The sequence below is a fragment of the Fringilla coelebs genome (assembly GCF_963513975.1).
Source record: "Fringilla coelebs genome assembly, chromosome: 2".
NCBI lineage: Eukaryota > Metazoa > Chordata > Aves > Passeriformes > Fringillidae > Fringilla > Fringilla coelebs.
Genome location: NC_140029.1, coordinates 64,566,834 through 64,589,997, shown reverse-complemented (window position 1 = coordinate 64,589,997; position 23,164 = coordinate 64,566,834). Strand labels below are relative to the sequence as shown.

General features: G+C 40.6%; 1 protein-coding gene across 2 annotated transcripts; it reads right to left on the bottom strand.

Moving 5' to 3' along the window:
* MRPS31 (mitochondrial ribosomal protein S31) lies at positions 1 to 20,020 on the bottom strand. Of its 2 annotated transcripts, XM_084226785.1 has the most exons (8): positions 19,897 to 20,020; positions 17,437 to 17,724; positions 16,613 to 16,762; positions 12,024 to 12,170; positions 9,746 to 9,819; positions 5,350 to 5,493; positions 4,344 to 4,415; positions 1 to 480 (listed from the first exon to the last, which is right to left on the bottom strand). In XM_084226785.1, exons 1-8 carry the CDS (start codon positions 19,968 to 19,970, stop codon positions 269 to 271), a joined length of 1,161 nt encoding a protein of 386 aa, XP_084082911.1. In that variant the 5' UTR covers positions 19,971 to 20,020; the 3' UTR covers positions 1 to 268. The 2 variants fall into 2 exon arrangements, with proteins under 2 accessions (XP_084082911.1, XP_084082912.1); XM_084226786.1 differs by lacking the exon at positions 4,344 to 4,415 and having other exon boundaries at positions 38 to 480.
* Positions 20,021 to 23,164: the final 3,144 nt, after the last annotated feature.

The following is a 23,164-nucleotide window of genomic DNA, read 5'->3' as shown; positions in this document are numbered from 1 at the left end:
GACCTAGGATTTTGTATCACTGAAAGACTAGTTTCAAATTTAGAAGACAACAGTTCCAACAAACTAAATTTTAAATGCACATTCTACAAAAGCCATACTTTTCACTCCTTCTTTTGCTGTCAAAAGTATCCACACACACACACATACACGGACGTAACAAAAGACGACCTTTGAGTTTATTATTTAAAACACAACTTTCAGGCCACATGATCACTATGCACTGACACATAATAATTCTTCATTTCAAGGGTAAGCACTTTCCCAAATCTCAAATCTCTTGAAGAAGTTCTTTCTTTTCCTCAAAATACTTCTGAAACCACTCAATATGTTCAACCTTCTGCTTAACACTGAGGTATGGGTTTTTTGAAAGCCCACAGATGACTAGTTCCATGAAGTGGCGGATAGGTCCTTCCTTGGGAAAGCCTTCAAGGTGTTTCTCCAAAAAGATATGTTCATGAAATTCAGCATCATCCTCCATCCCTAACAGAAAGACAAAGTTGTTATCATAATATAATAGCAAGTTTAACAAAGTAAAAATAATACAGTTTGAAAATAATCTTAAATTAGTAAAATTAATGGTTCTGCTCACATTTCTAAGAATATGTAATATTTAAATCAAATTTCTGGCTTGAAATCTTGATGAAAGCCTGATGCTGGGGTGGAAGTAGGAGGAATAATTATTACCATAAATCAATCTTCTTGCTAAAATCTGGTTTGTTCAATACTTGAAAATTTTGATTCATCATTGATACCACCTTTTACATTGCAGGCATTTCTTCATAAATTTTTAAAGAGAACACTGATTGCCTAAATTCTGCAGAGGATTAAATAATACAAACTAGTCTTGAACAAATAAGGCACCTTGTAAAGTATCAAATACTGAACAGCTAACAAACACATGTCAACTGCAAGTCATGCTTTTAACATCCTATTGCTATCAAACAGGCACAGAAATTTTCTGAATGTGTGAGCGTATGATGATGTAGAAGTGTTGCGTATCTCACCAGCTACTTTTAAGTCACAGCCATCACCAAAGATGATGCATTCAAAAGCCTCCACAGGACATGGCACAAGGGCTTATTGGAGATAGGGTAAACTTTTGTTCTTCATCCTGTGGATTTTTTTGCTGTTGTTCATACTGTGATGGTAGAGACTCAGAACACAAATTCCTACATACAGAAAAAAGGCTGCTTCTGCTGTTCCTAATTTTAAGGGGAAAAAACCAAAAGGCTATCTGGGATTTGTAATTTAAGATTTTTCACTGGTTAGATATACATGAAATTTTTTATTTGATATCAGTTGACTTGCACCCTTTAAAAATCTGTTATTAGAGAAAAATATTGCGCTACTTCAAGATGACAAAAATGAGAAGCCTATTCCATACACGAGTATGGTATACATGCTTTTATAAATTATTTGATAAAATTAAATCAGGAGTATTAAAATTCAGGCAATTAAGCCACGTAAGTTCTAGGCTTCCTTCTTTGGTAGAGCTTCTACAGTTTCAGAAGAAATGATGTATATCTCTGCAATGGAGAAGTCGCTCTAAGGTCACTTGCATTTGTTAAGTTTGCATTACTTTTTTCCTGCTTTAAACTTAAGGTATTGCAATATCTGAAGGAGCTGAGAAATACCTATATTTTTCCTAGAAATACATGAGTGTATCAATACCACAATTGCACACCACATTTATCTCTGCGTTCTTGAAAGAAGAAAGCACATTTACTTCTTCAGAAGATCTCTGCTTGCTCCTTTATGTTGAAAGTTAAAATAACAAAAAGCAGGTAATGTCAGTTTCAGAAAGTGTATTTCTGCCATGGTTGGAAAACTATGTCCACGGACAGAAACAGTGATGATCCTTCCACTATCCACCCATGCTGGCCTTCCCCCACCAAGGGCAGGTAGAATCTTACTATACCTGGATGTAACTGGTTGCTTTTTCAAACTAATAACCTTTCCAGACTTCCTTACTTTCACTGCTCTCAAAAATCCAAGAGACCTAAACCAAACAAACTCACTACTGAAAGAATCTGAATAATGCTGACAGTAAAATTTGGCCTTCTGGATGCTTTTCTTCTGGGGACAGATACAGGGTATAAGGAAAGATTTTGTCTAATAAATAATTTCACCAATTTTCATCTTTAACCCAAAATAAGCAATTTAGAATCTCACAAAATGCAGGTCATAAATAAATATTACATTATGTATTCTGCTTTGCTGTTTGTCAAAGACTGTACATGGTTTCGGAATGAAGTGTTAAGTCCAAATATTTCAGTTAGACCACGTATTTCAGTCCTCAAAAAAGTAAAGTGTGCATCACAGAAAAGGAGACCACAACTGTCCAATGCATCAGAGGCTGAAGCCTCTGGTGGGAACAGATTAGATGAGATAATGACTTCTCTGACCCCTAGCAAGCCCTGACTCCTGCTGCAAGCCTGTCCCTCAGCCTCTCTTGCATTGTCCTCAGAAGCATAACTTGAAACAATATGCATGGCAGAAGTCTAAATTAGAGAATTTTCTTTTTCAACATCAAAACAAGAAGACACCTACTGTCAATATCCTACTTCCAACCCCCTACATGCTACAAAACAGAAAGTCTGGGGAATTCCTCTAGCTAAAACATTAATCCTTCCAAGACATGACCAACCTTGTCTTAAAGATGTCAATCCAAACACAGGTGCTCATTCCTTATAGTGAGCATTGCTGACATGCTATAAAGATGACTGAGTATTCAGATAGAGTGAAAAAATGTCCCTGTCCATGGCAAAGAGTTTGGACTAAATGATCTTTAAAGGTCCCTTTCAACACAAAATATTCTATCCTTTTAGGATTTTTAGAATGACATCAATCATGCTCTTCAGCAGGTCCCTAGAACAGAGATAGTAAAGAAACCCCAACACAATGGTTGTGTAATTCTGACCAGTCCCTTGGCAAGATGATCCAATATTTCTCTGCTGGGAACAGCAGCTCAGCTAACCAGCAACTAGAACAGGACTTGGTGAACTTTTGCCTGTAGAAGCCATCACAGGCAACTGAGGAATTAATTTTCTGAGACCTTCCTATCACTTGTGCAGTAACAATCTCTGGCCCACCAAAAGCTTTTGCTCCTCATAATGAGGAGCAAATTCACACCTTTAATCTGCTCTGTCCTTTTTAGCTTTTTGAGTCATTATGGCAAAAATGCACAGAAATAATAAATGAGGCACAAATAATTGTCTTTCCTAACTTTTTGCCATGACAATCATGGAGCAGCATTAAAGCTACTTAGAAGCAGAAGGGACAAGCAGAAAGGAGGAGTGGTGAAACAATGTTATGCAAGCTATACTAATGGTTTGCTAAACTGGTAAAAATTAATCAGAGGCTGGAGAGATGGAGAGGAAAAAAAAAAGGTAATTTTCTGCTTAACAGTGACTTCAACTGCATTGGACAAGGGCATGCAGGTAAATGCAAACAACCGGGCAGTAAGGTGTGGGGGGAAGACTGCTGCTGGCCACTGTAGCAAGCCAGTATGTCTAGCCACATCTTCAGATGTTCACACCAAAATCATTAAAAAAAAACATGACCTCGCCATGGTGCCACACAGCACACCACAGTGCCTTGGTGAAGCACTCTAATGAGAGCACTAGAGATGCTGTGAAGCCAAGGAAAAGAGTTATAAGAGGTTGTCTTTCTTTTTTTATATTTGGTTTAAAACTTTAAAAGCTTTCATAATGCTGAAAGTTGAGTATATGTGCTTCCTCAACAGAAAATTTAATTGCACTTATATTTTTAAAGCCACATGTTTTTGGCATAGAAGAATAATCACACATTTCTGGATACAGAACAAGCCGAAGTAATCTCCTCCTATTGAGGGAAATGGCTGTTTCAAAACTGCAAAATTAACAGCAGAAAGGAGCATCTTTCTTTTGCAGAGAGACTGAAATTACAGCATGTTGATATACTCAGAGCAAGGTTCTCAAGCTTTGACTGTGCTTTGACACACCTGAGGTGATTAACAGCCTGTGGCTGGCAGTCTGATAGGACAGATCTTACTGACTTGGTATTTCAACCTGAGAGGTGACAGGTTTTGGAAGGCTCCACTGGAATTTTCCACATGACTAGTCTTTGTGGACAAATCAATCAAGATTCTTGTTTTAACTATATGTAAAGACTCTTTGTCCGCTGGCCGCCCCATCCCAGACAGCGCGGTTCCACAGGCACGGCTGCAACAGGGAAACCACAGCCCGCCAAAGACACTTTGTCAACTGAGGGCCCCAGACAGCAGGGTTCCAGCCACATTACAACAACACAAAAACCATTGGCCACAGTGGTTTTAAGCTTGCAAAAACATGACTAGAGTATACTTGGATTTCTACATGATGGAACATGATGGAACAGATCAATCCTGGGAACAGTGATTAAATTCTGTGAAGAAACTGCCAAATAGGACGAGAATAAACATTAAGAAACAATGAAGCACATTATTCAATTTGCAACTCAGTATAGGACAGATTTTCAAAGACTCCCAGCTTCAGATACTAACCTGTTTTGCTCTCAGTGACTGAATCATTACAAAGCAGTTTTGTTTGATGTCCTTACAGTCTTTAAAAAAACCCCAAAACCCACAGCCAAACTCTCCCTGAAGTTATGAAGTCCCCTTTCCTATACTGCACACTTTGTGTAGTTGTTCTTCACTTCCTTAACGTTCACTCTCTCTGCTGGCATAACTTCACACGGAGCTTTTTCTTTTTTTACGGTAATAAAAGAAAATACTGCGCACAAAGATGCCTAATTAACATAGATGCCCAGGGTGAGTGAATATTGTGACTGTTTATTCTTATGAAACAGACAGAACAAAGGGAGCAAACAACTGTTTAACGCTCAGCCTGCCCAGATATAGAACTGGCAGATAGCTGCTTGGGATCTGGCGAGACACTTGGTCCAAGAGCCACACCAAAGAACACAATCAGCATTATAAAACACACACAGCAGTTTTAAGATTCCCCAAGTTCTGCTAGGAGCTTAATTTAGAGAAGATGCAGAGTAAAAGGTATTATGTAAGAGACTTGAACAGCCTTTTGGTGTTAAACACATCGGGGGTGAAGGAGGGGGGGAGGGAAGGAGTCGTCCCCTTTTGGCAGCAGCCAGTCCTCAGATCAGCCAAACCACCCGCAAGACTTCACCTGAAGAGTGCCAGAATGAGTTCATCTGAAGCATCTCTGATCTGGGACAGTCAGGGAGTTATGTTTGTTTACTATCAAAAGCATGACTCACAGCTGAAACATTATGTTAAAACAGTCAAAGGTTAAACATGCTCTAATTTTCAGAAAAGATAAACGGAGACATAATAAAAGCTCACAGTGCACATACCAACTTCATTGTCAATTGGGAACTCCCACAGTATTCCTTCTTTCGTCCATTGGATCATCTCCTCAAAACCATTTCGGGGAGGCTGTGCAGTTACTGCTGCAACCTCCTTTGCAAACTCCAGATCCCAAATTGTTGGTGAAGATACTAAAAAATAAATTTTGTTAAGATCTGTCAGCAACCAAAGACTTCTCACTAGCTAAGTCAAAGTCCTTTAACATCAATCTTTACAGAGACTAATAACTTCAGCTGCGCAAATTTTTCTACCTTAGATACCAGCATCACCTTTCTCAAATGAGAATTCTCCGTTGACATGAAAGTTCATTAAGTTCTCAAATGTCTGATGAAAATCTATTCTGAACACCTAGGGGAATATTTATTTTTATGTCTTTCACATAAAGCAGTAATTTAATTTTTCCACAATCGTTCTTTGGTTTTGTCTTTCAAAAAATGTGGACACAATTCTGAACTTCACTGGTGCACTGTGCTAAAGGAGCCTTACTTCTACGGGAGTTTTCAGGTTCTTCACAACTACATTCTCCTCTAGGGAAACAACTCAAATCTCCAAGGGATGGTAATTCCTTCCCCAATGCTCCTAAGTATGCCCGTTTTTGTCTCTCAAGCTGAGAAACCATGATTTCTTATTCTTTTCACAAAGCTAAACAGTTCCTTTAGGGATATATCTTTTCTGATGCCTTTTTTTTTTTTTTTTTCATCAAAGTGCACTCATGTTGCAGCAGTTACTCTTCTGAAGGAGTTCCTGTCCCTCCACCCAGGAGAGCTGGTCACGAGCCCAGACTGAACCGCTTCGCTGAACTGAAGGGAACAAGCTGTTACCACAGGACAGGGAGGGACCTCTGGGAGTGCCCTGGGCTGCTGTCGAGTGAGCTGGCCTAAGCTGCATTCCCCTTTGTTTTCCTGCCTCCTTCTGTTATCAATTCATCCTAAGATCCCTGGAACACAGATCTTCATGTGAATTCAAATATTACAGTCCACTTGGAGTGGATCATAGCCAATAATCTATTATTTTACTACTCCTGAGTGTAAGTACTTTAGGCTAAGATATAATTTCATCTTTGGCTCACCGGCTTACAACTCGACTGAATTTAAAAAAAAAATCCCCCCCTCCTTTAAGAGAAAACACAATGAAAAGGCAAACAGTATTTTTATACACAAAAAAGTGTTTTCAGAGGGTTTTTTTTTGTGTTAAATCAGAACATAATTATTCAAATTATTCCTTAAGAGGGAAATTTCCAGCACTATATTACCAGGCTGAGTACTTTGATTTGAGGGCTGGAGGCAGGAATAAAATACAGCTACAAGACAACATGAGAAACCATACCAGAATGAAATTGTTGTCCACATCATAAAGAAACTAATAAATTCTCTAACAGAGGAAAGCAGAACCTCATTTTTCAAGCTTGCATTAGAGGTGATAAAGATTATAATTTCACCTCATGAAACATAAAATAATACTGGCATTTTACATCAACAGTTATGAAGACTATTTTCAGGATGAAAATTTCCTTTCCAGTTAACATTCAAGTTTTCAAAGTCAATACTCAAAACTTAAAACAAAACTTGCTTTTCTGTTATGTATAAAAAACATTTAATCCATTATCTTCTGTAATATAAACCAAGACAGTGAAAACAAATGAATCAAGGTATCCAGTATCACATCGGTATTTCGCAAGATTAATGCCCAAAAAAAAGTTTGTCATCAGGCTTAGTGAGTAAGGCAAGTAATCAGCTTCCTGGTCTAGAATATACAGTAGAGTTCCTCAAGGCTACCTGGAATCAAACAAGGAAACACCAAACAAAAAGCTGAAAGAAGCTTACTAATTAACATCTAATTACAAATACAATAAAGTCCACTTGCTCTCTGAAACAATTTGTACACATTCCAATTTTATGTTTAAAAAAAAAGTGCAACTCAGCTTTTACCTGGGGTGACTACTATGAGCCACTGTGTCTGCATTCTATTCATGCAAAAAAGAAATCTTATATTCTCACCCTTTAACCTGAGTAAATTTGATTCAACTCAAAATCCATTTTTTCAACACCACTTTTGTTAAGACAGCTAAAAACAAACACTACATCATTCATTGTGGCTTTTACATGTAAAATGGACCAATTTTAATGGTATTGGCAATTTTAAAACACAGTGAACTGAATCCCATTCTAATGAACAGCTTTTATAGAGGTGGCTGTATTCAGAAAGTTCACAGCTGCTTGAAAATATGCAAATGGCACTATTTGACATTTTACTAAAAAAATTAAGTAATCAAATTAATATCTCCCCGTAGTTTCAAGTGTAAAAAAAAAGATAAAAAACTACTCAGCTAGAACCTAGCAAAAACTTACAGTTCTACTCTTGAAACAGAAACAAATACTCATGATTTTGTAAGATTTTAGACAGGAGTACTATTTCTTCTGCTGCTACTAACTTTACATAAAGGTCTAAGTCACTGCACTGGAGTAAAGTCTGTTTTTTAAAAGGACCTCAGAATAGCTGAGGAAAAACAGCATTTTAAGGATCAATACTAACAGTGCAGTCTCACTGTTCACAAAGAAAAGTGAGGGACAAATTCTTTACATGACTTGCCCATATTCACACACTCTTGGCCAAAGCCAAGACTTCATGAGTGGAAGCTATCCCTGTGAGGCAGCATTAAGACTGTTCCCACACAGCTGTGCCATTCAGTGAATATGAAGGTATGTCATACCTGTTCTGAATTCAGTTTTGGTATCTTTTATCTCACATGAGTTTTGGCATGTATATTTAGTAGATAAGGAATTGGTTGGGTCGTCACAACCAGATGGTCCAGGGTTCATGGACCATGCCAAAGGTCTATCCAGGCCATGCATTCAATGGTCAAAAGCTCAACACCTGGATGGAGATGAGTGACAAAGCGGTGTTGCTCAGGAATCCACACTGAGACCAGTATTGTTCAGTGTCTTCATCAACACCACAGACAGTGGGGTTGAGTGCACCCTCAGCACATCTGCAGGTGACAAGATGAGTGGTTCAGCTGACACACGTGAAGGACAGGAAGCCATCCAGAGGGACCTCAAGGGCAAACTCAAGGAAGTGACCTCATGGAAACCTCATGAGGTTCAACAAGGCCGGGTGCAAGGGACTGCACCTGGCTTGGGGCAACCTCCAGCATCTACAGAGGCTCATGAATGGACAGAGAGAAGTCCTACCAAGAAGAATTTAGGGATACTGGTGGATAAAAAACTGGACATGAGCCAGCTATGTGCATTCACAGCCCAGAAACCCAACTAGAATGATAAAATGAAGCATGGCCAACAGGTTGAGAGAAGATATTCCTCACCCTCTCACCTCCTCCCTTCTTCACCTGGAATGCTGCAACCAGCTCCAGGATCCTCATCACAGGAGGGAGATGGACCTCTTGGAGCAGGCCCAGAGGAAGGCCATGAAGATGATTAGAGGGATGGAACATCCCTCCTTAGAGGAAAGGCTGAGAGAGCTGGGGCTGTTCCCCATGGAGAACAGAAGGCTCTGGGCTGACTTTATTTAATCTTTTCACTACTTAAGGGGAGCTTGTAAGAAAGATGAAAACAAAATTTTTTGTAGGGCCCACTGCAACAGGACAAGGAGTAGTGGTTTTAAACCAGAAGAGGGCAGATTCAGACTAGACAAAAGGAATATATTTTTTCAAATGAGGGTGGTGGAACAGGTTGTCCAGAAGGGTGGTAGATGCCCCATCTCTGGAAACATTCAAGGTCAGGTTGGGTGGGGCTCTGAGCAACCTGATCCAGTGGAAGAAGTACCTGCTCATTGCAGGGGGGTTGGAACCAGATAACCTCTAAAGATCCCTCCAACCCAAACTTTCTAAGATTCTAAACACACATGAAGAACTTTACAACAGGTGAAGCAAGGTGTCATTTGTCAGCTGCCAATGGGATCTTTCCAGCTCCATCTGGAACACTAAACAAAAGAAGGTCAATCCAGTGTGTGGTCTTGGGTTGCTACTACTCTGCTTATACTTAGTCACCTGCAGAGCTTGCTTGTTTCCTTGGGATCACAGCCTCACGTTTCTTTGTAACTTGACCAAATAAGCTGGAGCCAACATACCCATCCTCCAGGCTGGCTTTACACTCACAGAATTAAGACTGACCTTTGTGACAAAAAGCCAGTTATACCCTTCACGTTCACTAACGGAGTGCCCTGATCAGCACAGAAAACATTTCATTACACTGCATGGAAGTTTCATTTGGAAAAATCTGAGCTTCATCAAAGCAGTCATTTCCTTTATCAGGCTGAAAGCAGAAAGTGAGCAGGTCATGTCTCCTCATAAAAACAAATCTTTTGATATTCTAAAAATGCAGAACTTAGCCTAACTGCATTTTTCATTACTGAATTTCCACTAACCTGTTTTCAGTGCATGCTCTGGTTCTGTAGAAGCCTTAGTGAATATATTAAGCCTCTTTCCTACTTTGAGACTTCTATAAACAAAAAAAGAAAACCGATATTTAGTATTTCACAACACCTTACAACATTGCCAGATAAATTAAAAAGCACAAAATATTTTCATGAACTAACAGATCTCTGGAGACAAAAAAAAGATAGTGATTCTCACTAAATCTTCAGGCTTTTAATCAGAGAGTATTTATGGCCTTACTCTTTGTCTTAAACAGAGCTTCTCAAAACATTTCCATGTGAAAGAAGGAGCATAAATCAAGCACTATATTTGCAGTCAATTTTAACTGGAATATTTAGGAATCTGAAGAAAGGTAAACAGCATCAAACCACAGTACTTAAGTGATTTTACAAAGTTGCGACTATCTGAAGACTTGGGTTTTTTCCCAGTAAAAAAATATTGCACAATTCAGGAACAGAAAAGGCAACAGCTAAATCAAATAATTCCTGCTTTATGACATAAATAGCCTTTTTGGAAGATCACACAGCCACCTTCTCTGCCATAGGGCAAACAGTCAGAGTATATCCGTATGATATGTTTTCAGTAGCACCACCCTGGTGCTCAGTCTTCTGAATATACAAATATTTCACTCTGACCATCTATTTTCAATCACATTTATCATTACCATAACCTTATACTAAAACAAAAAAAAAAAATTACAAGAGTTCAACAAGTAATCAAATTCTTATAGATGAAAACAAAAAAAACCCCAATGTATTTGGTATGTTTTAAATTGTATTATCTTCCAGGCTTCCACTGAAATTCTAACAGTTCTTTCATTTTGTTATTACATATCCACTGTTACCCTGGCAAGATCTATCCTTTCTGACCTTAAAATTCTACCCTTCTGGATTTACTGGAGATTCCTAATGGCCTCAACTACTTCTGCAAACCTGCTCTTGTCATATTACTTTTTAGTGATGAAACTACCCTGGAGCTATTTCAGCACACAACAATCTAGTTACAGAGCCTTGAAAGAATGTTGATTCAGGATTATATTTCCCAATCTGTGTGTAACTCCCAATGACAATGGCCAAAGATACACTGCATGTGTTGGAAGAAAGTTTATTTTAAAATTACGAGTTTAAATTACTATAAAGCAACATCACTCATTTCATTGCAACGTACTAACTTGACTTAAATTTAGGGATTCTTCCTAACCCATTCTTTTCCTACTATCAGTTGATAAGCAAATACATTAGATATTCAGGTATGCAGGAGGGAACTTAGGCCTGAAACTGGAGACAGTTTACTCACTACAGGGATTTTAAAAACTATTTTAAGGTGCTGTTTCTGAAGTTATATACCAAGCACAATTCCACCACACAGAGAATACTGTACATCTACTCACCCATGAACTCACGCTTTTCTTTTCCTTTGCTACCCAAATTCTGTCGTCAACATGGTCTATCTAAACACAAATTATTCCCTCCATTTTCAGGCCCTAACCCCCAAAACCAGAGATTAATTTACAAAGTAAATTAAATACAGAAGAAGTTAATCTTACTAAAAACCTGGTATGGAAAGAATACATGGAGAAGGAATGCAATGATGGGAAAATCCAAAGACTACAGACAAAAAAAGCACAGTTTACAGGAGTAAACCAAAAATATAAGAGTACTCCTTAACTCATGAGAGTGGCCACATAATACAGCAGGAAAATAAACTTAAGGAATCACATGTAAATTATAAAGTTCATTTCAAAGATATTTATAACATCACAAATAACAAAGAAACCAATTACAGAATGAAGTGGTAATAAATAAATAAATAAATAAATAGACCAACTTTGATATATCTTTAAAATCCCAACAGAACGGATGAAACTTTTCTAAACACAGAACATGATCAAGTTTTGTAGAGGAGGAACACAAGCTTTCAAAACCTCCATTTCTCAAGAAGTTAAGAAAGTGACGTTATATTGTATTATGCATAGGTGAAAATAATTTAAACTAGTTAAAACAAGAACAATTACATTTCAGCACCAAGTATGTTTAATTATCTAAAATGTAATATTAAGAAAATGCACATTATTTGATTAGCTGGTTGCCATTAACTATCTTGTTCTCACAATTTATTTTAATGTTAACAGTACTTATCTTGAAAAATATTAAAGTAATTTCTTTAAGCTCTGAAGTATTGCAACATCAATATGTACAAGTAAATTTTAAGTATTATCCACTAGCAACTGCATGCTCCTTCTGTTGGAGGTGAACACCACAAAAATACCTTCTGGAGTCCATAGACTGAGCTGATGACTTTCCAGGCCTTTTTCTCTGACCATCCTCATCCAACTGCAAGGAAATGCGACCAGGTATCCTCGCACCCCACTGCTCTGGGGACTGCCTTTTAAATGTCATTTCTGAAATAACGTTGCTGAAATGAAAAACGTGAAATGTAAAAACTCAACAGATTGACAAAGCAAGGAAGTTTGTCATATGTATTAACTAGAAACTCTATTCTCAACTGGTTTCATAAGCTTCCATGATACAGAATTTTACATTCCTCACAAAATGCACCCATCTTTAATCCATCAAACATTCAAGGCTGTTGTTTTAAAGCATTTGTTACATTCTATGTATAAAAGTGCTACTTTAGCCTATTAAATCTACAGTGAATGCTTTCTTTTAAATGATTTCGCTTTCAACTAAAAAAATCATATATCTGTATACTAATATTCACAGAGAGTACTAGGCATGTTTTGCTTAAGCAAATGGGGAATTTCCCTGGATACAAAAAATAGGTTTAAATAGGCAGATAAAAATCGCCATTTTTTTGGACAGGAACCAATACTGCCCAGGGACAGAGCTGTGCTGCTGCAGACCGAAAGGAAGCTTGCCTTCACACATCAGCTGACATGGGCCAATCATGCCACCCTAATAAGTAGGTCACCTTTCCTGATCCACTGCAATCTGTTGCATTGCATAATCATATTACAGCATTAACAGACCACATCTTCCTTCATCATTCTGGAGTGTGAAAATCATACGTGAAGAGCCAATGCTCTGATCTCTTCCAGCACCATGCGCTGCTCGTTCTGATCACAAAGGGCAAATCACAGCCCCTTTCTGCCCCTGCCGGTGAGCTCTCTTCACCGGCATCTCCACTGGCTGAGAAAGGCTCAGCTGGTAACCTTCCTCACAGCCTCCTCTCCACCCAACCACTTCCAGTCACACACAGTCATCCCAAATTGCAGCACTTAAGTTTCAAGACATAAATATGGTCTCAAAAAATAAAAATAGGCCAAGTCAAAAATACTGCATTACCCATTTTATGAAAATCCGAATGAAATTCAAACTGTGCTCTTGGCAGCTTAAGTCAAAAGAGATTTTACTGACAAGAAAGAAATACTTCTGGAAAATTGTAAAAGCTAATTGCCACAGAAACACAGCATGATTTCTCTTCAGTCTTAGATGTGGTTTCAAATGGCAGAACAAGGATAGCATAGCTCTTCCACTACCTACTCTGAAATAAAGGCATCCGAAAACAAGTTTAAAAAAATTTCTTTTTAATTTTAAATTAAGAGTAATCTCAGATTAGTTGCATATCTCACATTAGAAATTACTCTGTGAAGTGGCTACTGGCATTAGCAAGCTGGTGTTGGGCCAGAGGCTTGACACACTTATAAGGGTCAAAGGGACATAATTCCTAAGGTCAGCCACACACAGCCCAGCCCAACAGCTTGACTCAGCTGTGACCTAAAAGGCTCGTGTTTTCCCGTGCTTCAGGGAAGCCAGGATTGCTCAGAGCTGCTCTCTTTCCTGAATTACTTGCAGTTTTGCCCTGTAGATGTGGAAAGACTACACTATTGAGCTATAAGAACACAAAGTCAATGGTATCATGTTCCTTGCTAGGAAATCCTAATGTCATCCCACCATCAGCATATGAACATTTCTGGCAGCAACATTCATCACTCCATCATGAAAACTGCACTGTACTAACAAAAGTAGAACCACAAAGATTTTTTCAATGTCTTTTGAAACAAAAAATACTGGTTTAAAAAGTCACACTCCAACCCCAGTGTACCCATAGTGGTTAGATATTATATATTCCCTCGTTCCAACACATTAAAAACTGAAGTTCCTACATACACCTGCCTTCCAAAGATCGGAAGTGGTAGGACTTTTGTAACAACCACAGACTCTCTCTCTTTCCTGATTATCAGCCAATAATTATAGTACTTAAAACAGAGACCCAAGGAGCTTTGGATATATTCTAGCCAAAGTTCTGAATTACTTTTCTTGCTCATCCAAAACAGGAGCTGAAATTGTAGGGCTTCAGATTTTATTTTGGTGCAGTGCTGTTGTGATTTCCATTGAGTGAAACTTCAGCCCACACTGAGGAAAATAAATTCCTCTATCACTAATATTTTCCCCTCCTAGTGCATGCCCTGTCCCATGCTTTCTACAAGGCAATGAGACGACTGCATACAACAGTGACCTCTGGAGGTCTTGACACAATCCTGGTAAAAAAAAAAATGTACAAAAGATCTGGACAATATACAACAAATTTAATATTATAAATCACAATAGCAGTATTCAGTTTTGTGCAGCTTAGTACTATGAAGCTCTACTGTTTGGGAAAGTATCTTGCTTTTAAATATTGTAAATAACTGAAGAATATATATTGGCTTTTAAAATATGTAAGTATATTGAATGCAAAACCTTTAGAGAAAAAAAGGGAAAGTTAAATTGCATGTATTCTCTAACTGTCAAATAAAACTCAACACAAAATAATCATGCATGAACAAAAGTGAATGCTTTCTAATATATTGAAAACATCTTCACACATTGTGTGGGTTGAGGTATCATGGAGTATAAATCACACCAAATCAAGTCTGAGGCTGCTGGGCTTTGTAAAATCAACATTTTTAAACACTAGTCAGAAACCCGAGAGTTCTGTATTTATCTCAGAGAACTAAGAGGTCCATACTAACTCTAAAAGGTCACTATAACCAAGTTTTTTGTCATGAAAATCAGCACAAATTGCTGGTCTTTATTGAAAACTCACCCACCAATAGAGTTTCTGCTACCTAACTCTTAAGTAAGAAAACTAAAATTTTTCAGCAAATGGTGGCAGCAGGAGGAGTGTATTTGCTGGGAGAAACAAGCTAGGTCACAAAGCTGCCTCAGGGAATAGAACTTGCCAACTCAGAGCACAGCAAGCCAGCCATGACATTCCAAAAAGGCTGGTTCTGGTTGAGGAAAATGCATCTTTCTAATGATAGTGCTTCATCCACAAGCATGTCATAATATACTGTAACATCGCATCTTAACCCACCAATCAAAAATACAGAGGCACTATATAGCTGCAGCTTTTAAATTTTTGAAGAATTTAAACTCTCTTTCAAGAGAAAAAAACATTTTTGCTTTGACTACGACTTTCTTAGTCACTGTATTTCTTCCACTGCAGCCAGAGCTGGGTCAGTGTTTCAGGAAAAGTGCCGTAGGTGATGAGAGAAAGAGAGTCTGTGATGCCAGCAGGCAGAGAAACCACACCTAGACAAGAGCCTGTGCACCCTAAGAAAGGGAGACCAGCACATTCCAGGCTGGACACTGCACGTGTTAGCTCACTCAGTATTTCTGTACTCCTCCAGCATCTTGGGTACTCAAGAAGGTTTGAATTACATTTAAGTTGGTCACCCACAGCCCATGTCACTGTTAAAGACATTTGTGTACTCTGCCAATCTAAAGAACTCTGTGACACAGAGTAAACAAATTCCCTGGTAAGGAGCAGTTTAATGAACATATCCTCCATATAAACAGTCCTTATATATCTGAAGAACAGATATTTTGCTTAACAAATTCATTCACTGAGCATTGTACACCCCAGTCTGTATCATCTAACTCAACCCGTTTGCAAGCATCTGTCTCTTGATTCCTTAATTTCACTCAGGCAGACATCAGCCACAGACAACATTAGCTCTTTTTGCAGAACACTGACAATCAGTCCAGCAGATCCTTTACTGATACAAGTAGAATGCAGAACATGTAACCTACAGATGATAATAGATGGGTCAAGCTTAGATCCTCGGTTGGGGCAAATTAATTTTCACAGAATAAAACTAAGATAATCAGCTTGCAGTTCGCACTGCAAACAGACATAAAGAAAGGTTTCACACTCATATTTTGGTAAAGATCCAATTTTCTGTTGTTCAGCATTTCATCTGGATTTAATACCTTATTTTCTGAGCAGGTATTTGAGTGCTAGCTGAAAAAAAAAATTAAAAGAAAATTGCCTTTAGCCATCATCCAAAAGAGCTGTATGCACAACTGTTTGAGTCTCCAAACAAATGTTTCTCATCTGTTTGAAAGCCACACTGGAAACAGAGTTAAGCCAAGAGATGAGTTTCATGCGTTGACTGGAAAGTTTTGAAAGGAAGGGTGGGGCTATAAACAGAGCTGCTCTAGTTCAGTTCTGCAGAGCTGTCATGAAAATTCACCAGTCCAGACAGAACGTCTGAAACATCCACAAATCCATCCATTGTGTGAGAATTTTGGAAGCTTGTGGCAAAAAAAAAAAAAAAAAAACCCTCATAAAAAGAGCTGTTATTTTGCTAGCCTATCCAAGAAAGCAATGATCCTGGGCAAGAAAGCAATTCTGTTTCTGCAAAACCACTTTAGAAGGATAATGGCAAAATTTAGAGAGTTTTGTATAACCAGATCAATAATGTTACCAATATTCCTTAATCCTAAGGATACACTGTCCAAAGGTATCTCTTAGGGGTACCTTCCCAACACAGAAGGCAGTCACCTTCAGGATGACATTGCAAAATAGGAATTCCTGACGTAATTGAGAAAAACAATCAATACACAGACCGTATGTTAATAGCTTCCCCCTTCTTCTGTTTATCTGTGGTTTTTTCATGTCTTCTTAGTTGTGCAAGGAGCTCTGATTCTGTCTGTTTCTTGTCGCGTGGAAGGGAAGATGCAACTGCAGAAGCAGCCTTCACCAGTTCTGGATTTAAACTGTAAACAGAGACACAACAGATACAGAAACAAAACAGAACAAAAACCTTTAATATATTTAAATTGTCATTTTATATCTTAATAACTCAAAAGCTAGTCAGGTATTTTCCCAAATGGGCATGGCCAATGGGACAGGCAGGTTTGCCCTATATTGCCCCAATTATCAAATGCTGAAGGACTCTGACAAGCTCCTGTGCCCCAGCCTGGTGAAATGGCAGCCCTGTGCCACTGCATGCCTCAGACATGCAGCCAGGAGACCACTGGCAGCACAGACCTGTGCAATGATAAATAGGATGGAACATACTGTGGACAGGAGCAGCTCCAAAGACTCAACAATCATTATGCCATTCTTAATTTTTTTTTTCTTTTTCCTCAGTTTTGCTGTATTTCATCTGAACAGTATTTCCCTTCTCCCATTCAAATAACTTTCCATAGGCAGGCGCTAGTGCCACCTTCCACAATATCACTGTAGAAAAAGGCAGCATAAGGTTGACAGTATACAGCACCTTTTGTGCAGATTCTCCCCCGTGATTTACTCCAGTCTACAACGCTGCATCCCACCCCCTTACAAGATTCTTTCCCACTGTTGGAAATGGTTTACTTTGTCCTAAGTAATGAAAAAAGAAAGCTGAAATAAGGATAAAACAGGCTAAGAAAAGTTTGCTATACTTTACCATTGGGTGTCTCCTGTAATTTCCTGAGGCACAGAACCTTCACTGTCCAGGCCTTCCAGCTTGTTGACAGCTTGCTTCTTGTTCTCACTGGTTTTTAATTGTTGGAGTTTCTTCCTGTAGCTGACTTCCACTTTCATATTACCAATAATGTCTAACAGCTGCTGCTTTGGTGTTTCTGCTCCATCTGCCTGCCTCTTTGCTGCCCCTTCAGGTGTGCTGTCTTTGGAAGTAGCAGATTTGTCTTTGTCCTTAGAAAGCACACTGCTTGTGCTGAAGAGTTCCTGTTTGCTAGATGATACACAAAGTGAGGAAGCAGAAGATAAAAAGAGGGTCCAAGGCTGAATTTTGTAAATCTACCAAAAACCCCAAAACAACAGTTACAACTGTCAAGGCCCAGCTGAGTGCAACCTGAGTATGTTCAGTACATGCCAAACATGTACCTTTTGACTTTTGAGAAGGGCTGGGACACCATTTCAAAAACTCTTGATTACTTCTGATTTCTTCATCACAGACACAAAGTAAACAACTTTACACACCATTTATTTGTGGAGGAAATAGTACAGAGTTTGAATTTACTGGTACCTGATACTTAAATTCATTGGTACTACAGAAAACTCACCTAAATTCTTAATATGAGTCAATAAAGAGATCACTCCCTGAAAAAAGACTGTACACACACACACATACACACACAACTTCACATGTTTTCACACTTGTGGCACTACTACAGATCACATTCCCCTACTCTGCAACATGGATTCTGCTGCAAGTAAACCCAGAAACAAACAGGAAAGTTATCTGAGTTATAGCTCCTCTGCTTAGTTTAGCACATCACTGCAAAGAAGCTGAAACTAACACAGTGATGCCGAGGATGAGAAGCCAGGGACAGCAAGGAGCTGCTCAGTTGATTCTGCAGAACAGACACAACTGCATCCTCTAGAAAAGCTATCATAAAATTCAAAGAGCTTCTGTCTATAACGTTCTAAAATGCAGTGTTTAAACCTTTACATTCACACCTACTTACTTTGTTTAAAAATAACCCTCAAGTTACAGAAAAAAAAATAATATTTATTCTGATTCAAAATAAAAAACTTCAATAGATTTTAAAACACCTCCACAAATCTGAAGGAATTGTAGCATACCTCTCCTCCTCACACACATCTCTCTCTGGCTATAAAAGGAAAATCTGCCAGTTTCAGCAGGCACTGCACGACACTAAGGTCATTCTGTACTTGATAAATCGTCAGCATTAAAACCTAAATTTCAATGTTGAGAAGCAACATGAAAATTTAAGGAAAGCTTCAGAGCCTTATTACTGATAAGATGGTAGGAGCCCTGCTGTTTTACACTGCACTGCTCCCCACAGGTCCTTGACAAACTCCTTTTTTATTAATTCAGGCCACATGCTCCTTAAAACTATGTAACCATTCAGAAATCACAGAATTAGAATGTTAAAGGCTGGAAGGGACCTTAAAGATCACCTAGCCCTAACATTCCCTGCCATAGGCAAGGTCACCTCCCACTAGACTGGGTCACTCAACATTGCCAGGATTGGGGCATCCACAGCCTCCCTGTACAACCTGTTCCAGCATCTCACAACCCTCAAGCACAAGCATTTCTTTGTAATACCAAATTTCCCCTCTTTCCATTTGTACCCATTACTCCTGATGCAATTTGTACTCATACTCCTGAAGAAAAGTCTCTCTCCAGCTTCCCTGTAGGCCTCCTTCAGACACCACAAGGCTGCTATGAGGTCTCCATGCAATCTTCTCTTCTCCAGGCTGAACAGCTCCAATCTTCTCAGCCTTACCTTAGCCTACAGCAGCAGCAAAGCACAGCAAGGCTGAAAGCCTCAGGCACCTAAAGCCAGCAGCACGCTGCAGTTTGCATCCCTGTATTTCACCTACCATTCAGCTGGCCTTCTGCTGGGGAGCTTAGCAAACACAGCTGCCAAAGAACCTGAGCTGTTTTGTACACGAGGCCATCACAGCACAGGTGCTTGTTCAAAAATATCGAGGAGTTTTGAAATAAAAAAAAAAAATAAATAAATGAACGCACAACTGAGCTGTCATTAAAAGCAGCTTAAAATATTTTAGTAAAAACGAAGAACTCCCAAATACAGCTCTTAGCCCGTGCTTTGTACAGAAACAATGCCCAGCAGGCAGCGCCGCTGCGCTGATGCAGGGTGCAAAGCTACGGCCAGGTCACACGTGCGGATCATTCACACCGCTCCAAGATGGAAAGGACAGCAACACGGGAAACGCGGCCCACGCCACTCCCCTGCACCCGCCTCCATTCCCCGCTCCCTCTGCCCACCGGTGTCACGGCCACCCAGCCCCGGCCGGACAGGTGAGCCCCGTCCCTCTGAAGGCCGCATCCCGGGGCACGGCCCGGCCTCACGGCAATGCCCGCCCGGCGTCGGCCCCGTCCGCCAGGTGAGGGTGCAGGGGAGGCCGGTACCTGCGGGCCCTGCCGTGGGCCGTGCCGAGCGGCCGCGCCGCCGCCCCGAGCAGCCTTGCCGCCAGGCCCCACATCGCCGCACCGCCGCCGCCGCCTGCGGCCCGCGCTCCCGGCCCGCCGGCCGGCAACAGGCGCCGCGCACGGGCGTTCCGCGCAGCAGCGTTCCGGCCGGCTCCGCCCCGCAGCGCTGCCGGCACGGCCGAACCCGCCGGACGCGCCCTCACGGGCCGGACGCGCCCTCACGGCCCGGACGCGCCCTCACGGCCCGGACGCTCCCTCACGGCTCGGACGCTCCCTCACGGCTCGGCCGCCCCCCGCCAGGAGCTCGGGCCGTAGGAGAGCACTGCCAGCAGGTCGGGGGAAGTGATCCTGTTCTGCTTAGCCCTGCTGAGGCCCCATCTGGAGTGCTGTGCCCAGCTCTGGGCTCCTCTGTGCAAGAGAGACATTAGGTTAAGGCTCACATCTTACTGAAACACGCTCCAAAAGTGTGCCCAAGCCTTAACTTCGTATACCCTGTGTGAAAACGCCAATCACTTGTTTTTAAAATTTTAAAAGTTTAATAGTAATAAAATGGTTATAAAAATAGCAATATAATTAGAGTAATAAAAATATGGACAATTAGGATTAGGACAGTATGAGACAATAAAAGCAAAGAGTTATGGACAGTCCAGGTACCTCTTTCTGGGCAAAATAAACCTGAAAAAGGACACACGTTAACAGAGGATTAACCCTTAAAAGCAACAGCCTGTTGCATGTTCATACATCTCATACATAATGCATAAATTCCATTCAAACAAAGGATTCTGTCTGGTCAGCGTCAACTTCTTCCTCTGAATCCCAACGGCGTCTTCAGGGCTGAGCGAGACAGAAAGAAGTTCATTTCTTCTGATAAGAGAGCAATAAATTCTTTTTCTCTGAAAGACTTATGTGTTCTGTGGCTGCTATCTCGGTGCAAGTCCTCTCTTTAAAAAATGTATCTTACATAGCATAGTTTCTATTTTAACATTTTGTTATAACCTAAAACTACATTTAACACACTACTAAAAAAAATTAATACAGCATAACTTTCTAATGTAACACATATAATATTCATTTTAATATTTGCGAAAAGCCAATCATAAACCACACATTTTTCACACCTGGCAAGGTGAGCACTGTCCAACTCTTGCAGCTGACTGTAGTACATCAGTACACACACCGCTGTCACCTGTAAAAGGCCTGACCCGCAGAAGCCACATCTTTTCCTCCACGTGGAGCTGTCCTGCCTGACCCACCTCTCCAAACAGTGTGAGCAGCACCCACTGCAAGGTGCTGGGGGACTTCTCAGGTTCCTGCAGCTCTGGCTGCTGTTCTGGGACAACACTTGCCAAGAACTGCCCTTCATGCTCCTGGACAATGAGGATTTCCATACGAATTAGAAAATGCCAACCGGCTTACAGGGGGCAAATGGTTTGCCTGTGGTTGGCTGGAGATGGTGTAGAGCCCAAGAGATAGCTTTGGACTGCAGAATGGACAGAAACACAGCCTGCAAGGGAACGCTTTGCTCTCCCACATCAGACAAGTTTCCATGGCATCCCCCATCAGCTTCCCAGAGGTTACCCATCCCTCCATGCCAAAATAGTGTGTTGAAGAGGAGTTGTGCCACTCTGTCACACATCACATCCCAAAGCCAATCACACATACCCCAAGCCAAACCCCTCGAGTGCCAGAAAGCGCTTCCACCTTCCTGCAAAGCTTTAACGAGTTAAGGTCTCTGCACACATGTCCCATTTCTGCCGTGCCTAAATCCTTTGAGGAGAGGCTTGAGGTTAAACTCCAAACAAATTGATACCTCATCTTAGGAGAGTCTCTCGGGCGTCATGGCAGTTCTTCTTCCATGGTCTCCCTACACACATCAAGTGTTGTTACTTCAGGGTATGCAATTCCTACATAAATTCTTCCTTAAAACAAAACAAGTGCTCCACAGCAGCACGGTGCATGGACAAAAGGTAGGGTTTGGCTGAGCAGCCGCGGGTGCAGGCAGCAGAAAAAGCCACGTGGTGGCGATATGCTCGTGGAAGTGCCGCATTCCAGGGTATAACAGCTCCCAGGAAACATTTCAAGCGCTGTCGCCGTCTCCACATTTTCTGATAAGAGCAGATCAGGCCTGGTGGCGTGCCCGAGGAACGTGACTATGAAGGGGCACCCTGAGATGCTCAAGGCCTGATGTTCCAGCTGGCAAACGGTCATGGAAGGCAGCATGTGGTTTAATGGCATCATAATCACAAGTTTGACTGCATCAGGGGCTTAGATGGCTTACACCACCTGGATCTTCCAACAGTGCTGCAGTCCTGCTAAACAAGAAGTCAGCATACAAGTCAAAATTCTTTGCAATGAAAAAGTAATCTCTTGGTATTGCGGATTATTTGGGATGCACAGTTAGCTCAAAATCACTAATTACAACACAGCTTTTTTTTTTAACATTAAAGAAATTACAGTTCAATTTTTAAAACCATTTATAACCTAGGGCTGTTCTTTCTTAACAGTTGTCACACCTGGAGTGCTGCATCCAACTCTAGGGTCATCAGCATAGGAAGGATATTGACCTGTTGGAACAAGTCCAGAGGAGGAACACCAAGTTGATTAAAGGGCTGGAGCATCTGCCCTGCAAGGAAAGGAGGAGAGAATTTGTATTGTTCAGCCTGGAAAAGAGAAGGCTTCAGAGTGACCAAAATGCAGCCTTCCAGTACCTGAAGGGAGCCAACAAGAGTGGCTTCAAAGTGAGAGTAGGTTTACATTAGTTGTTAGAAAGAAATATGCCTCTGTGAGGCAGGTTGGCCAGAGAAGCTGTGGATGCCCCATGCCTGGAAGTGTTCAAGGGTGGGTTGGGTGAAACTGAGCAACTCAGTCTAGTGAAAGGTGTTCCTGCCCATGGCAGGGGGTTCAGAACTAGATGGTCTTTAAGCTCCCTTCCAACCAATATGTTACTTAAACGTATGAGAAAATAAAATCTGTACCCTGCAATTAATTTAAAGTGATAGAAAAAAAGGATACATTTAAGTTTATAATTTTGTTTATGCTGTTTTTTCCTTGGTTCGCGCTGTGAAAGTAGGACCCATCAGTTTTATTTGATGGAAAACACCATGGATCTAAGATAAAATATGTAGGTCTGCGTGTCTCAACCCACGCAAACACATGTGCAGCTCAACAGGGATTATAGTGCTTCCCAGAAACACTGCCTGGTCTGGCAGAGCATCTCAAATATGACTGATCACTGATACACATTATG